The 18,183-nt window shown below is 33.9% G+C and overlaps 1 protein-coding gene across 1 annotated transcript in view; it reads left to right on the plus strand.

Annotated features, from left to right (window-relative positions):
* PKN2 (protein kinase N2) overlaps positions 1 to 18,183 on the plus strand; it is a 138,768-nt gene that overhangs the window by 81,201 nt on the left and 39,384 nt on the right. The window contains exons 4-8 of the mRNA XM_069478175.1: positions 522 to 639; positions 1,270 to 1,415; positions 1,511 to 1,724; positions 12,389 to 12,574; positions 13,508 to 13,617. Of these exons, the coding sequence (XP_069334276.1) occupies positions 522 to 639; positions 1,270 to 1,415; positions 1,511 to 1,724; positions 12,389 to 12,574; positions 13,508 to 13,617 (774 nt within the window). The remainder of the gene's footprint in view (positions 1 to 521; positions 640 to 1,269; positions 1,416 to 1,510; positions 1,725 to 12,388; positions 12,575 to 13,507; positions 13,618 to 18,183) is intronic.

Here is an 18,183-nt window from a genome sequence, read left to right on the forward strand (position 1 = left end):
GGTACAAATTTGCAGTTAGGTAGGATGAATAAGTCTAGAGATATAATACAACATGATGACTATAGTTTATAATTTTATATACTGAAAATTTGCTAAGAGAGTAGATTTTAGGTGCTATTAATACATACACACACACACGCACACACACAGACAGAGTAACTATAGAAGGTGATGGACCAGTAAATTTGTTTGACTATAGAAATCATTTCACTATACCTGTGTGTATTAAATCATGTTGTACACTGAAAATACATATAATAAAAATAAATTTTAGAAACACAACATTAATAAGACCTTTTTTCTCTCAAATTGTCTTAACTAATGGAATTGTTTTTCTCAGTTATTGCCCTGTAAGTTAGCTGCTTTTGTAAATTATCTAAAAGATTGTATATTGCAGTGTTCACAGTGTTCTTTTAAGTCTGTTTTTCACTTGCTGATATATCAGTTGATCTGTTTAGAAGATAGGAAAATGTTTCATTTGTCCCTTTATCTGCTTACCTTTCCTAACTTATTTTTAATAGGATCGGAAGCTCCATGGTACAGCTCAGCAACTGCTTCAGGACAGCAAGACAAAAATAGAAGTCATACGAATGCAGATTCTACAGGCAGTCCAGACCAATGAATTGGCTTTTGATAACGGTGATGGAATGGAGATAAATTGTCATTCTTCTCATTAGGGGAATATGGTGCTAAACAAATCTTATGTAGGAAAGAGACAATGGTTCAAAGTTAAGGGGGAGGAAGCATTTTTTTTTTAATCTTGAGTTTACACTCTTTATATGGATGATTGCTTTTAGATATTTGGCTTTCATGCTTCAAGAAGATAATGATCTAGAATGTAGCTCTTTATTTTAATTGACTATCAAATACTTCTAATCAGTGCTTTATTTTTAAAAACCTGTTGTCTGTTGAAGAGTATGGCTTTGTTTTTTGGTTTTTTTTTTTTTGTTGTTGTTGTTGTTCTTTGAAATTCCAAAGGGAATCTTTACAGCTCGTTGCTAAAAGCAGAACTAGAAACTATCTCAGTCTCATTATACTATAACATATGGATATCTTCAGTTCTAAAATCTTTTTTCAGATTTGTAATTTAGATATGTGTAATGATCAAAATGGAAGGCTCAGAATTTCAACATTGTATCTAGTATTACTTCAGTGTTTATTGACTTAAAGACTAACTTAGTGTCATAGGAATTCATTTCTCTTCATGATTTTTAATCACAAATTAGAAAGTCAAATAAAATGTTAAATTAAAGTTTTTTTTTCTTCCAGCAAAACCTGTGATAAGTCCTCTTGAACTTCGGATGGAAGAATTAAGGCATCATTTTAGGATAGAGTTTGCAGTAGCAGAAGGTGCAAAGAATGTAATGAAATTACTTGGCTCAGGAAAAGTAACAGACAGAAAAGCACTTTCAGAAGTAATTTTAAATAAATATTTTAATCTGTTTAATAAATACATTATTCAAAGTATGTGATTATTTAAATGACAACAATTGTCTTTTCCCTGTGTAAGGCTCAAGCAAGATTTAATGAATCAAGTCAGAAGTTGGACCTTTTAAAGTATTCGTTAGAGCAGAGATTAAATGAACTTCCCAAGAATCATCCCAAAAGCAGTATTATTATTGAGGAGCTCTCGCTTGTTGCATCACCAACACTAAGTCCACGTCAAAGTATGATATCTACACAAAACCAATATAGTACACTATCCAAACCAGCAGCATTAACAGGTATGTAGCACATATGCCTTGTTTTTTTTCATATCTGGTTCTGGTTTAATAAATGAAAAAAATGCACAGGGTTTTTTTTTTAATCATGGTAAAATACACATAATGTAAAATTTATTGTTTTAACCATTTAAATTTTATATAATTCAGAAACATTTAGTTGTATAACCATCATCATTATCTAGCTCCAGAGCATTTTCATCACCCTAAAAGGAAACCAGTACCCTTTAAGCAGTCACTCCTTATTCCCCCTTATTCCTAGTCCCTGGGAACCTCTAATTGGCTTTCTGTTTCTGTTGATTTGTCTATTATAGATATTTCATATAAATGGAATTATATAATTGTGGCCTTTTGTGTCTGGCTTCTTTTACTTAGCATACTGTTTTCAAGGTTTATTCGTGTTGTAGTATATATCAGTATTTTATTCTTTTTTATGGCTGAATAATATTCCATTGTATGGATAGATACTGATTGAGCATTTCTAATCCAAAAATCTGAAATCCAGAATGCTCCAAAATTCTAAACTTTTGAGCACCAACATGATGCTCAAAGGAAATTCTCACTGAAGCATTTTGGATTTCAGATTTCCAGATTAGAGAGGCTCAACTGGTAAGTATAATGCAAATATTCCAAAATTCGAACAAACCTGAAATCTGAGATGATTCTGGACCCAGACATTTCAGATAAAGAATATTCAACCCAGGCCGGGCGCAGTGGCTCACGCCTGTAATCCTAGCACTCTGGAAGGCCGAGGCGGGTGGATCGCTCGAGGTCAGGAGTTCAAGACCAGCCTGAGCAAGAGCAAGACCCCGTCTCTACTAAAAATAGAAAGAAAGAAATTATATGGACAACTAAAATATATATATAGAAAAAATTAGCCGGGCATGGTGGTGCATGCCTGTAGTCCCAGCTACTCGGGAGGCTGAGGCAGTAGGATCGCTTAAGCCCAGGAGTTTGAGGTTGCTGTGAGCTAGACTGACTCCATGGCACTCACTCTAGCCCGGGCAACAGAGTGAGACTCTGTCTCAAAAAAAAAAAAGAAAAGAAGAATATTCAACCCAACCTGAACCACATTTGTTTATCCATTTGTCAGAATATTGGGTTCTTTCTATCTTTGGACTGTTGTAAGTAGTGCTCTTATGAACGTCTGTTTGCAGATTTTTGTTTGAACATCTATTTTCAATTTGGGGGGCAGGTTATATACCTAGGAGTACAATTGCTAGGTCATGTAGTAACTGTATATAAATCTTTGAGTAACTGTCAAACTTTTCCACAGGATTTGCCTCATTTTACATTTCTAACAGCAATGTATGAGAATTCCAGTTTCTCTAAATCTTCACCAACACTTATTTTCTTTTTCTTTCTTTCTTTCTTTTTTTTTTTTTTTTTTTTGATTATAGCTTTTCTAGCCATTATTGAAAATGGTATAGTGAAGTCTCCCACTATTTTTGTGGAACTGTCCATATTTCTTCCTTCAATTATGTAAATTTTTCTTTCATAGTTTTTGGCCTGTGTTGTTAGGTGCATGTATATTTATAATTATTTTATCTTCTTGATGTATTGATTCTTTTACCAATGTAATAATGTCCTTATTTGTCTCCTGTAACGGTTTTTTTATTTAGTTTATTTTGTATAATGTTAGTATAGCCATTCCCACTGCCTTTTGGTTACTATTTGCATTGAATATTTTTTCTGTCCTTTTACTTTCAATTTATATGTATCTTTGGATCTAATATGAGTCTATTTTAGGTACATATTATTGGATCATGTTTTTTTTAATTCATTCTGTCAATCTCTGCTTTTTAAATGAATAGTTTCATCCATTTACATTTAAGGTAATTACTGATAAGATGCCATATAATTCTGGTTGTAACTACTGGGAGTTAGGTTAAATTTCACAGGTTTATGGCACAGTCTCCCACAAGATGCCCTCACTTCAGACACTAGCTTAAAGTTTCCTAGGCCATGTGCACTTCTGACCAACTGGCTACAAATTCCAGGATTCCTATTACTACCTCAGGCTCAATAATTTGCTAGAACAACTCATAGAACTCAGGAAAGCACTATACCTATGATTACAGTTTTATTATAAAGGAAACAATTTAGGACCAGCCAAAAGAAAAGAAATTATAGGATGAGACCTGGGAGGATCTCAAACATGAAGTTTATGTGCCCTTAGGATATACTACCCTCCCAACACATCAAATCTGTCATCAACCAGGAAGTTCACTTGAGCTTTAGGTGTCCAGAGTTTTTATTGGGACTTTGTTACATAGGTGTGATTGAGTGAATCATTGGCTACATGATTGAACTGAATTCAATCTCCAGCCTTCCACCCCTCACTAGAGGTCCGGCTGATATCATGTGGCTCAAAGCTCCAACCCCCTAAAGATATGGTTAGTCTTTTTGGCATGGCCACCCCTCATCCTGAAACTGTCTAGGGGCCCACCATGAGTCACCTTGTTAGTATTAAACTCAGGTGTGGTCTGAGGGGTCCACCATGAATAACAAAGACACTCCAGTCACTAGGGAAATTCCAAGGGTTTAGAGGCTTCCTCCCAGAAACCAGGGACAAAAACCAGCCAAATTTTTTATTTTACAACAAAAGGACTTCTGTCATTTTCCTGTTTGTTTTTTTACAACTGTTTATTTTTTCTTTTCTGAATTCTGATACTACCTTCTTTTGTGTTTGATTGAATTTTTCTAGTTTACTTTTTTATTCCCTTATTTCCTTTTTTCCCTTTGTGTGAGTATATATATGTATGTATGGTTTTTTTTTTGTTTGTTTGTTTGTTTGCGCACCTCGCCCCCCATGTATTTTTTTTTTAATTGGTAAACTTTGTTTTTTAGAGCAGTTTTAGGTTCACAGCAAAACTGAGCAGACAGTACAAAGTCCTCATAAACCTCGTCTCCACATACACACAGCCTCCTCCACTATCAACATTCTGCACCAGAGTTGTAAATTTTCTTAATTGATGAACCTACATTGACAAGTCATTATCACTGAAAGTCCATAATTTACATTAGGGCACACTCTTGGGTATTGTACATTTCTGTAGGTTTTGACAGATGTATAATGACATGTATCACCATTGTAGTATCATACAGAATAGTTGCACTGCCCTAAAAATCCTCTGTGCTCTGCTATTCATCTCTTTATTTTTCTAACCTCCCAACCCCTTACAACCACTAATCTTTTTCCCGTTGCCATAGTTGCCTTTTCCAGAATGTCATATAGTTGGATTCATACAGTATTTAGCCTTTTCAGATTGGTTTCTTTCACTTAGTAATATGCAGTTAAGTTTCTTCCGTGTCTTTTCGTAACTTGATAGCTCGTTTTGTCTTAGCACTGAGTAGTATTCCATTGTTTGGATGTACTACAGTTTATTCATTCACCTATTGAAAGACATCTTGGTTGCTTCCACATTTTGGCAATAATGAATAAAACTACTATAAACATTCATATGGTGATTATAGCTAACATCCTAAATTTTTAACAATCTTGTTTGAATTGATTCTAACTTCAATAGCCTAAAAAAGTGCCTCCCTCCCTTTATATCATAAATTATGTCTTAATACACCATGTGCCCATTAATGTAGATTATAAATACTGTTTTATGCATTTTTCTTTTAAATCATTAAGAAAACAAAAAGTTATGAACCAAAAATACAGTAATACTGGCCTTTTTATATTGGCTTATGTAATTAGTTTTACAGTGTTCATTTTCTCTCTTCCTCTGCTTACCTCTCTTTTCTCTCTCTCCCTCCCTTCCTCTGTCCCTCTTCTCTCTCCCTCTCCCCCTCCATCCCTCTCGCTCTTCCTTCCTTTCTTTTGGTTTCAGGTTACTGTCTAGTGTCCTTTCATTTCAATCTGAATGATTTCCTTTAGCAATTCTTAAGGGCAGGCCGGTGTCCTAGTGACCTTTAGCTTTTGTTTATTTGAGAATCTCTATTTTTTCTTTTATTTTTGAACAATAATTTTGCTACATATAGAATTCCTGGTTGACATTGGGCTCTTTAAAAATGTCACCCCAGTCCCTTAATGCTTTCTGATGAGATATCAGCTGTTAATGTTATTGTGGATCCTTTATAAGTGACGATCCTTTCTTGCTGCTTTCAAAATTCACCGTGTCTTTGGCTTTTCACAACTTAATTATAATATGTCTTGGAGTGGATCTCTTTGAGTTTATCCTACTTAAATTTTTTGAGATCCTTGATGTGTAGGTTTATGTCTTTTTATCAAATTTGGCATGTTGTCAGCCATTATTTCTTCAAATGTTCTTTCTGCCACTTTCTTCTCCTTCTGGGACTTTTATTATGCACATATTGATGTGCTTCATGGTATTTCTCTTAGGTTCTGCTTACTTTTCTTCTTTTTTCTTTCTGCTTCTAAGACTGAATAATTTCAATTGACCTACCTTCAAGTTTGCTGACTTCATCTCTTCTCCATGCTCAAATATGCTGTTGAACCCCTCTCGTAAATTTTTTTGTTTCAGTTGTACTTTTCAACTCCAGGATATCTGTTTGGTTATTTTTGTATAATTTTTACTCCTTATTGATATTCTCTATTTGTTGAGACACCATTTTCCTTGTTTGCTTTAAATCTTTGTCCATAGTTTCTTTTAGACCTTTTAGCATGTTTAAGACAATTGATATAAAGTCGTTTTCCAGTAAGTCCAATGTCTTGGCTTCCCCAAGAACAGTTTCTGTTAACTTTTTTTTCCTATGAACCAACTATACTGTTTCTGTGCTTGCTTCATAGTTTAAATACTCTCCTTCCCTAGAATACTTACCTCATAAATCAGATATTCCTCTTCTGAAGGATATCTTGATGCTGCTATACGTTGTATGTAGTTGTCTGTTTAGTGACTTTTATAATTTAGTTTCTAAAGACTGTATTCTTTGTCAGATATGGTCCCTGAAGTGTCTGTTTCATTAACATGGTGGTCATCTAGTGTTTTGGCAGACATTTCCTTTAATTCCTTAAGGGAAAAAAATTGCCCAATCTTTGCAGCTGGGCTCTGTGTGTGTTAGTCATACCTTTAGCACTCAGCCACTTTACAACTCTGCATTTCCTTGTGCAGACTTTGAGAATCAATCACAGGTGAGTATTTAGGGTCTTCTCAAATCTCTTCTGAAAATGCCTCCTTCTTGAACTTAGCCTTCTCGTTTCCCAATAACATGCAGAATCACTACAAAGCCCTTATTCTACAAAGCATTTCGCTTGGTAGCTTTTTCTCCCAGGTTTCTTGACTTGCCTGTTTTTTGCCTCAGTTGATATCTTTTGCCCAAGACTTCAGTGGCCAGTTCATTTGCTTTCAAATATTTTTGACAGATGCCCTCCACTTAGCTACATCTCTGCCCTCAGAGATTTCCTTGTTAGGTAAAATAAAGATAAGTCCTTTGTATTAGTCCTTCAGGGAGCCCTCAAACAGGTCAAAGCAGGCATCCACAATTCTTTGAGAATGAGATATTTTCTGCTCCCTCCGGCACCAGGACCCTACAGCAGGAATGCAGGCTGCCATGTTCAATATTGCCACTGAGCTGTTGGGAGGGTAGGAGAATGAGGCAAAGGTAAGTATTCCATGAAACTCTCAACACCAAGTGTCCATTCCCTTTTTTGATTTTGATTAAGCATTTGTTTGGTTATAGTAAACCTTTGACTATTTTCCAGAGTTCTGATAAAGTTAGTTCTGACGGTTTTCACCAGTTATTTTCTGTGATGAAGCTGTCTTTGGACTTTTCCTCTTCCACCACTTTCTGTGACATTACCTACAAAGGCTTTTATGGCCCATGTGAATATGACATATTTTTCTTATACAGACTTTCCAGAATTCTTAAATTTTCTTATCGATATTGATGTCAACAAGAGTTTTATCTTAAAAATAGTCATTTAATATTTTGAAGTTATGAAAATGTTCTTCAGTATTGCGTAGCATACTATCACATTCTAGTTGCTATATCATTAATCAGTTTTATACTACGATAAGCTTTTACATCAAAACTTGAAGGACAAATTTACAGTTAAACTTGCTGTTATTAATACTACTGGGTCAGTTTAAACCTGCAGTTCCCAAGTTGCATTCTTAAATCTGAGGCACCCTATGATACCAAAATGAATTCACAGGAGCACAATAGGATATTTTAAGTTTTCAAGGGAAACATAGCATTAACTGCACTTCCTACAGTCACCATTCAAACTACTAGCTCAAGGTAGTTGCAGTTTCAGCATTAGGTGGAGCTACATTCCTTTCAGTGATGTCATATATTTGTGAAGCTGGTTTTCCTTGGTTGCTGTGATTTTAAAAAATGCTGTGTGGAGTAGGAAATCAGGGAAGCAGTTTCCAAACGGATTCCAAAGCTTGAGAAGTTGTATGGTGCCCAGTAGGTACACACATCTCGTTAGAAAGTAATATTGCTTTTTTAGAATGAGATAAAAATACTTTTTCTTATAGTTATGTATATTATTTTTTAAAATAGCTATTACTTTGTGAGCACAGATATCAATGATCTCCTATGTTTGGGCCTAACTATTTAATAAATAGAACTATTAGATATTTCTTTTGGCCTAGGGCATGTTGAAAATATAAAACATTAGGGTACCATGAACTTGAGAAAGCGTGGGAGCCTCTGGTCTGACTCCTCCATGCTGTAGTAGCTGTTTATCTTTCTAGCCATATCAATATAACTCCTACCATGAATCTGCTATCACAGTTAAACAGTTAAACTTGTTTTTGCACAGTGTTCCCCTGCCCTGTTTAAATGTCTTCGCTTTATTATCCATCTTATTGTATGTGTTTTTTAATCAAAACTGGAATATGCACCTATAAAGAACAAAGACCTCGTTGTCTGTCTACATATACTCTTTGCCCATAGCACAGGACATTTTATACATTTGACAAATACTTGATAAGTACTATTTGATAATTAGGCAGGGACTGTGCTTAATAAGTTTCACCATCTTTGGCTCAGTGCTGAACATAGTGTGGATACTCAAGAATTTCTGAATGAGTCATCGATTAAAATATGGTTGCCAAATATTTGGAAATTATCAATATTTCTAGAAAAGTAATAAAGCCACATTTCAGAAACTCAGCTGATATGGCTGGATTTTTTTTTTCCCTTTTCTATTGTAGTCTGCTCCTCCTCCCAGCTCTTGAATTTTAACCTCTTTTCAGTTCTTTCTTTTCCTGTTCTTCATTCTCTTACTGAATTTTACTCAAAGTGATACAAATTACCAATCTAAAAAGAAATATCTTACAATTCTTAAAACATTTTGGTTTTTGAAAAAAATTTCTTTAAACTCTTACTGGACCATAAACTAAATATGACTAGGAAGAGAAATAGTACTGTTATGGATAAAGGATTAAACATGATGAAAGATAAACATGGATAAATAGTAAGAGGATTTACTGTTCTGAATTTTTCACTGCATGCTATTATTTGTGGTTTGTCTACTTTAAACTCTGGTTTCTTTTGTGGTTGTGTGTTTATAGTGTTGAAATTTGCAAATTTGTTGCTACTGTGATGTAAGGTATAATTGATTTTTTTGCTCCATATTTTGAGAAATTTAATTTTTATAAGAGGAAATTTCTTCAAAATTAAAAAAGATGTTACTCAGTTATACCAAGATAAAATACTGAATTAATAAAATAGATTTTCCAGACAGTTGAAAGAAATAAAAAAACATTTACTTATTCTGATGTAATTCATAGCTACTGCTTATGAATACAAACATTTACTTCTTGGATTTGCTTGTTTTAAAGTTTTCATATTGTAGATTATGAAAGTAAAGAATGTAGTTTTAAGCTATTTCTGATGTGGTTATATGCAATTGCAATTGTGTCGCCTCATGAAAGAAACTTTCTAGATGTTTAATAAAAATCTTAACTCCCTCCGGATTTTTTTTTTTCCTAAATGAAAGCAGGTGTTGAGCATTGTCATGTCCTAATATATTGAAATTACTAAAATATTTAATAAGCTACCATGGTTTGAAGTAGTAGCCAGATGTTTTCAGTTTCCCCAGGATGACTTTTACAGCTGAGCATTTATGGTGGAAATGAGCTAAGTTTGCCAGTTAAACCACAACCAAAACCAAATAAAAAACAGACACAACAAATTTTTTTGAAGTAAAATAAAAATGATATCCATTATACTTAATCTGTCTTATCACTTCATACTAAGATTTCCACAACCTAACAAAACATAAGATTGAAGCTGCACCCTCCACCTTTAATAGCATAACTCACATACCGTAGAATTCACCCATTTTAAGTATACATAAGTTTTATGATTTTTTAGTAAATATATATGGTTGTTCTACCATCATCAATATCCAGTTTTTAGAGCAGTTTTATTGAGGTATAATTAACATACAATAAACCACACATATGTAAAATATATAGTCTTGGCTTTCCTAGTTTCCAGTGAGAAATCTGCCATCCTAATCTTTGTTCCTCTGTATGTAATGTGGTTTTTCTCTTGCTTTTAGTGTTTTCTGTTTATCACTGGTTTTGAGAAATTGGATTATAGTGTGCTTTGGTGTGGTTCTGTTTCTTTTGTTTGATGTTCATTGAACGTTTTAGATACTTCTTGGGTTTATAGTTTTCATCAAATTTGGAGAATTTTTAGCTATTTTTCCTTAAGTATATTTTTCATCCCCCAGTCTCTCTCAGGAACTTCAATTACACATATATTAGCCACTTGAAGTTAAACTCACAGTTCACATATGTACTGTTTTGGTTATTTTCTCTCTCCCAAGTCTTTCTGTCTTCTAGTTTTGATCATTTCTATTGGTATGTCTTCAAGTTCACTCAGTTTTTCTTTTGCAATGTTTAATCTGCCACCATTCCCACCATCTGTGTTTTTTTAAAGTCTCAGACATTGCCCTATTTTTTTTTTTATCTCTAGAAATTTGGTTTGGGTTTCTTTTATTTCTTCCTTATCTGTATTCAACATTTTAAACAGATTGACTGTTTTAATGTCCTTGTCTGCTAATCCTAACATTTTATGTCAGTTAAGCCACCAAATTTGTGGTAGTTTATAATGTAGCAATAGAAAACAAATACACCTGGTATTCTTTGATTAGATGGCAGACATGGTGAATTTTGCCTTGTCAGGTGCTGGATATTTTTGTATTTCTATAAATATTCTTGAGCTTTGTTCTAGTTATTTGGAAACAATTTGATCTTTTGGGTACTGCTTTTTAAGATTTGTTATATAGGACAAGAGCATCATTTAGGGGTAGTTTTCTACTCTTAGGGCAACACTCTTCTGACTACTCCCTCAAATGCCTCATAAATTGAGATTTTCAAGCCTGGTTGGTGGGAACAGACACTGTTCCTACTTGTGTGCATTGAGTATTATTCCTTCTACCCTTTTCAGGTGGTTCTTTACTCTGCCTCAAGTATTTTCTTCATAGACAGGTGCTCATTAATATTTTGATGAATGTGTGGTACGGGAAATCCTCTGAAGATTTCAGGTTCTTTCTTTGAACAGCTCTCTCCTTTACTTTACCAACTGTTTTGTGAACTCTAGCTGCCTTGGTTTCCTGGTACTCTCATTTTTGTCTCCTAAACTTGGCTCCATCCGAGTTCCCCCTCCCTGCACTGTGTCCTAGAAACCCTTAAGACAGTAAGCTGGAGCAGTCTTAGGCCTCATCTTGTTTGTTTTGCCTCTCTCAGAGATCACTGTTCTTCATTGCCTAATGTCCAATGTCTTTAACACTTTTTTCATATATTTTGTCTGATTTTTTTAGTTGTTTGAATTGAGAGGCTTTATTACTACTACTTCTTGGTTATAAGTGTAAATCCTTCAGTTACTTTTGAATAATTAAAAAGTTGAATAAAATAAATTTTTAATTATTTAAATTTAATGGAACAACTTTTACTAGGAAATATTCCTCCTAAAATGTTATGCTATGTGCAATATCTAAAATCTTAATACTGAAGGACCATTTTTAATTCTAGTATACTAATTCTAGGCCAAAGGATGACAAAGCCATATCTCTGAATGACCTAACTCACAGTTCCTCATTTTCATTTTGAACACCATTAGTATTTATTTGCCTAAGGAAATTGCAGGTTCTTTTGCTTAGATAATTACAACCTATAATTATCTGACTAACTGAATTATCAGAAATGGAAAGATAATGTCATTTTATATCTCAAGTAGAATATAAACCCATTTATTTATGCAAAAAACTGTAAAATTTTCTGTATTAATTAGATAAATGTTAAACATAACTGTTATTCACATAGTCAGACTTCCTTGTTCTAATTTTTGTATGCTATTTTAATGGCATATTATTTAGCTTTATGCTTTCCCTCCTACATCCTCTATCTACATAATTCTGTAATTTTTCCATGTAATTATAGAAGTATTTAGATACACAAGAAGTTTATATAACTTGTATTGTTTTATGGCCTACAGACAGCTTTTGAGAGATGCTGTTCATTTCTATAAAATTTCTTATAGTTGTTTTAATTAAGAATTTTTAATGATTTCTCTAATTAAAACAGGAAGATGATGGTTATCTCATAGATCCTCTGGGAGAAGAGTTTTTGTTGTTTAAGTAGATTATTTTTTTTCTGTTTCTGAACAGATAACAGAGACAGAGTTCTATATGTTAAGAATTGACGTTATTGAATATTTATTTATGCTAACAGGTACTTTGGAAGTTCGTCTTATGGGCTGCCAAGATATCCTAGAGAATGTCCCTGGACGGTCAAAAGCAACATCGGTTGCGCTACCTGGTTGGAGTCCAAGTGAAACCAGATCATCTTTCATGAGCAGAACGAGTAAAAGTAAAAGCGGAAGTAGTCGAAATCTTCTAAAAACCGATGACTTGTCCAGTTCAGTAACCAGATTTTTAAAAATCATTTAACAAATTAAGGGGCCTGTCCAAGGGACTTAACAATGGGAAGTGTTCAAGTTGGCCAAAATACTTTAAAATTATGATTTTTATAATATAATTTTAAAATATTAAAACCTATAATAATAGGAAACAAAATGGCAACAGATTTTACTTTGCTGAAAATATATTAGAAAACAGAACGACAGATAATATTGATTTTTTTGAAAGAATGAAATATTGAGCATCACTGTTTATTCCAAACTGAAATTTTGATAACTAACCGCTGGGCCAGGCATGTTTACTGAGATAGCAGCCCAGTAGTCCACTGAGATGAGGGACAGGGCAGGTTGGCGAGAGTAACATGCACGAGGTTAGGAAGCACTTTGGAGACATTCTGAAGTATGATTATTAATATAAACTATATATAAATGTATAACTGGAAGGGAGGTAAGGCATGTGACAGTTCAACCTAGTATAGAGTACAAAGATAAACTTGACTATGTTTTCTGATATATGACAGAAACTTTAGGAAAGATGTGAAAATAAACAATTATTTAAGGCAACAAGCTTTATAAATAGCAAATGTAGAGAAAGAAAAACTGGATGATTGATAATGACACACAACCATACATACTGTAGTATGTACTGACCAGTGCAGCGAACAACTGCTGGTCACCTGTTAGTCCTTTCCGTCACATTCCAGCATAAACAAAATAGATTACAGTTTTTGTTAAACACAAAGGATAATTTGGGAGGGTCTAGTTGGAAGTGTGTGTATATCTAACTAGCCATTTAGGATTCAAAAGTTTCAGTATTGATTATGAAAAATCATATTTTCAAGGGGTCTTAAGATTTTTGTTGCTATGAAATAGTGGTACTTCTGTTTTAAAGGTTTAAAGTTTTTAAGGACGTTTATAAAATTTAATTACAGATGACGTCTGTGCTGTTTTGAAGCTAGATAATACTGTGGTTGGTCAAACTAGCTGGAAACCTATTTCCAATCAGTCTTGGGATCAGAAGTTTACACTGGAACTAGATAGGGTAAGATGAGAAACTTTTTACTTGAATTTTTGTTATATTTGTTATTCATTTTGAATGTAAGTTTTATTTTTTAGAATGCTTTAAGAAGTTTTATTCTTAAAAAGAATAAAAGGAAAACTTAGATATTTTTGACATTTCTCATTTCATAAATTGTACATAAGTCTATTCAAGATAGAGGTGCATATAAGATTGCTGCAGGAGCTTTCATTTGTATAGTGATTAGAAAAATGTATAGTTTATATTAACCTGAAAGGTCAGCAACCAGGGTGAGTTGTTAGAAATTTGTGATTTTAATAACACATTGTCTAACCACTAAGGTGATTCTTCTGACTCACCATTTGTGGGTTACCTTATCAGAGCTGCATTTGAAATGAGCCTTCACACTCATTTGTCTCAGTGGTTTTCAAGAACGGTATTATGGGTAGACTTCAATCTGTCCATAAAACCCTGCAGAAGTGAACTTGGTCCACATTAGTTTTCAATCTATGATGATAACTGTATTTTAGGTTCAAATCCATCCATTGGGTTGTGGGGAGGAAAATATTAAAACAATTTTATCTAAAAAATAAATATATTAAGCTTTTTCATTATTTAGTATTCAGATTGGTGATACATATGTCATTTAAAAATTACTTTTATTTGCAAAAGCAGATTTTTAATGCTTAATGATACGAGCTGTGAAAATGTTTGGTGATTACTGTTCTAGCCTCTACTTTTAAAATATTTTTCCAATTTATTTTTTACTATCTTCACATCCAGCAACCTAATTCAGACCCATATGGTTCCTTTTCTTGGTTCAGATACTGTCGGCCACTTAAATGTTGTATGTACTTGCACAAAATACTTAGCCTTTTATGTATTCCAGTTTCCTTATCTTTAATATGATCTGTCTGACTGAGATGTGTGAGGATTAAATATATCCTCTAAAAATCTTAGAATAGTGGTAACAGCTTGATTAATGTCAGCTATTTTTTCTAAAGTAATCTACTAACTAATCTCCATTTGTCTAAGTACCAGACTGATATTCAAAGAACACTACTTTCATCCTGGCATTCCTACTCAGATTTAGGATTATTAACTTATTCATTAAATCATTTACTCATTTAATCAACAAATATTCATTGATACCTTCTGTGTATTCCAGGTACTTCCAGGTGGTAGATTAGCAATGAACAATATAAACAAGGTCTCCCATATTCCCTCAAGGAATATTGGCTTTTTGGTGTATATCTGATTAATTGCAGACTTTTTACCATTACGTCAAAACTGTCTATAAAAGTCTACCACTGTATTTCCCAGACCTACCTTTATTTTGATGATTTCAGTTTAAAAATACTGAGAACTTTGCTAGGCTAAGGTGTTTACACTTGGTAGTGAGGATAGAAGAGAGAGAGAAGAAAAATTGATCTTGGGATTTGTTTGAAAGATAAATTTAAGGGATTGGCAAGAAACTACTCCAGTTGTACAACTATAAGGTGATGAGAACTTGAACTAAAATGTGGCAGTATGAATAGAAAGAAAAGGATGTATATGGGAAATGAAGTAAAAATCAGTATGACTTAATAACTAATTGGATTTGAGCCCAGAGAAGGAATTTGTTAGCAAGCGACAAAGAAAATGGTGCCACAGAAATTAGAGAAGGTCTATATTGGAGGCGATAGGTTCTATTTAACTAGTGTTTTAGTAGTAAATAAAGATACAGAACTGGAAGTCAGGGCTAGGTAAGTAGATTTGGAGGTCATCTAATTATAGGTTTTAGTGAGCACCATCCAAGTGGGTTAAACCAATCCATTATTCTACAGATACTTATTAAGCACCTTATATATGCCAGGCATTTTGCTAGGTTTTAGGTTTACAGAGATAGTATATACTCATTGCTTTAATGGAACTCTTAGGCTTAATAATGACTGATTTTATGTTCTGTGCCACGTACCGTCTTAGATGCTGGTGATGATTGATCAAAACAGTCAAAATCTCTATACTTATGGACCTTATATTCTAAAGAGGGAAGATAAATAGTAAACAAGTTTTAAAAAATCTGCAAGTGCAGTGAATGAAATGAACACAGTGGTGTAAGGAGTAGGGGGCACTTTACATAGGTAATTAGGAAGTCTCTTGAGGAGGCTGATCTGAGACCTGAAGGGCGAAAAGTTGCCAGAGTTGCAGAGATCCAGGGAAAGAGTGTTCCCAGCGGAGGATACAAACATACTAACTCTCTGAGGTAGGACATGCCTTCGTATGTTGCAGCCAGAAAAATCTTGAGACAGAAGAGCAGTATGATGTAGACTAGCAGAGAGAGGTAGGTTCCAGATTACTAGGGAGTCTGTAGGCTGTGTGTGAATTGCAAGACAATTGAAGGGTTTTAATAGAGGAGTTGACATCCTCTGATTTTACCTGTAGTAAATGATCTGGTAGAAATAAGTGCTATGTACTGTAGAAGCTAATGGAGTTACTAACCCATAATGAGAGTATATAAAGGGGAAAAAAAAAAAACCCACACACGTCTAACATCCAATCTTAATCAGTATCCCAGAGGTAGGAAGAGAGAAAGGTTTGCCAAGAAGAAAACTTTGTGTTGGATCACATCATACCTAGAACATTATATAAATTTATCCAGTGAAGAATTGCCAGAATGATGAAATGAAAACCCTGTTACATATGTAACAATTCAGAGAAAATGGGATTTTAAACCTGATAAAGAAGAGATTTAGCAAAGATTTGATAACCATCTTTAAAGTTAGGAGGAACATGTGGAGTAAGAATTAGACTAGGGATAGCAATGAAGTTTCAATTTGTGTGTGAGCTGTCATCAATGGTAGGGGATTCCAGGGGCTCACGCTTAAGAACATTCCTCGGTCCTGATTTTTAGAGGAGGTTACTCTGATCAAGTAGCAGTGTTTGCCAAACGCTTGAAGGAGGGGACATGTTCCATCATTAGATTAACTATGTACTTTGTGGCTATGGAAGACAAAGCAAAAGTCAACGGATGGCTGATTCATTTCAGTACAAAGAAGAATGATACTGTTAAAGAATAAATGAAATGAGCTGCTATAGGAATTAGTAAATTATCCAGTAAAGTCCAATGAGTAACTTACAACAGAGACTTTAAGAGAATTCTTGTATCAGAAAATGTTACACTTCTAAGATTTTTTTAACTCTAGATTTTCTCCTTAAGGAAAGGACAAGAACTAACATTGTTATATGCTATCATTTAATAGTTTAACAAGATAATTAGACCATGATAATTCAGTGAAGCCCAGTAGAGAAAGAGATATAGTTGAGATTCTTAGTGTATATCATGCCTTGCAGGTGATAGGTTTGCTATAACTGACTTTGAAGCCAGATGGACTAGGTTCATTGTCCATCTACTGCTTCTTAGCTGTTTGATTGTGGGCAAGTTACATAACCTTGCTACTGGGCATTTGTTTCACCATCTCTAAATTAGGGGTAAGAATGTAATATTCACAGGACTGTTAGGAAGAAAACCTGAAGTAATGTATATAAAATACCTTGCATTGCTTGGCACATTTTAGCCATTCAATGGTTTTGTTTAGCCCTGGGCTTCACAGCATGGCTATGAATTTGAATGTAATGAAAGGGCATTTTAGGTAATGGGAAACTAATTAGTTGAATGTCATTTTCTTTCATTTCAGAGCCTATTTAAAGTAATTATAGGATTTTTGATAAGTAATATGATCAAAATGAAACAAAGAATTATCATTAGAGGTAAAATGACTAGAAGAGATTTCTCTTGCATCAAGGTTATTGTTACAGAGTTTTATATTTAAAAGAGAACTTAAAAGTAATTCAGTGTCTTGCCATCATTTTACAATTAAGGAAAACAAGATTGAGGATAGTTACGTGTTACTAAATTTCAGAACTGGTACTAGACCTTCAGTGTTCTAACTTTTAAATGGATGCTCTTTCCTCTGGTGATTTGAATGAGAGAAAGGTAACAGTGGCACAGAGGAGGATACACCAAAAGATGACAAGTGCCCGGAACAGAGGAAAAAGTTTAAAACTGGAAGATTTGAACAATAGAAAGACTATAACTGTTGATATGGTTGTTCTTTACTTGAATTAGTAATCTTTACCTAACACTGTTTTTCTTCTATATGGCATCAGACATTCCTTCTCGCTTTGGAGTAATCCTCCCTTTGAAACTTTGGAGACATTGCATGACTGAGTAGACCTTGTAGGTTCCTGATGTGCGTGTTCCTTGTCCCTAATTTGATTATAAACTTTTCCTTGGCAGAGGCCACATTCCCTATTAAAATAGCTCCTTCTGTTTACGTAGTACATTTCATGTTTGCATGTACTTTTAACTTTTATTCCTTATATTTATAGAATATTTATTTATAGAAAATGATTATAAAAATATTTATAGAAAATGTTATTTTAAACTGACATGGTTGTTTCCAGCATTTTGCCTCATATGTCAAGTTTCACTTCTGTGGCATTCTGGAACTAAGTTCTCTGTACTGTTTCTCTCCTTTTCAAGACACAAAAATCACAGGTCTTTTTAGAATTGTAGGATAATTCTAGAAATGACAGATCTAAAATGAT

The sequence above is a fragment of the Eulemur rufifrons genome, chromosome 8, assembly GCF_041146395.1.
Source record: "Eulemur rufifrons isolate Redbay chromosome 8, OSU_ERuf_1, whole genome shotgun sequence".
Taxonomy (NCBI): domain Eukaryota; kingdom Metazoa; phylum Chordata; class Mammalia; order Primates; family Lemuridae; genus Eulemur; species Eulemur rufifrons.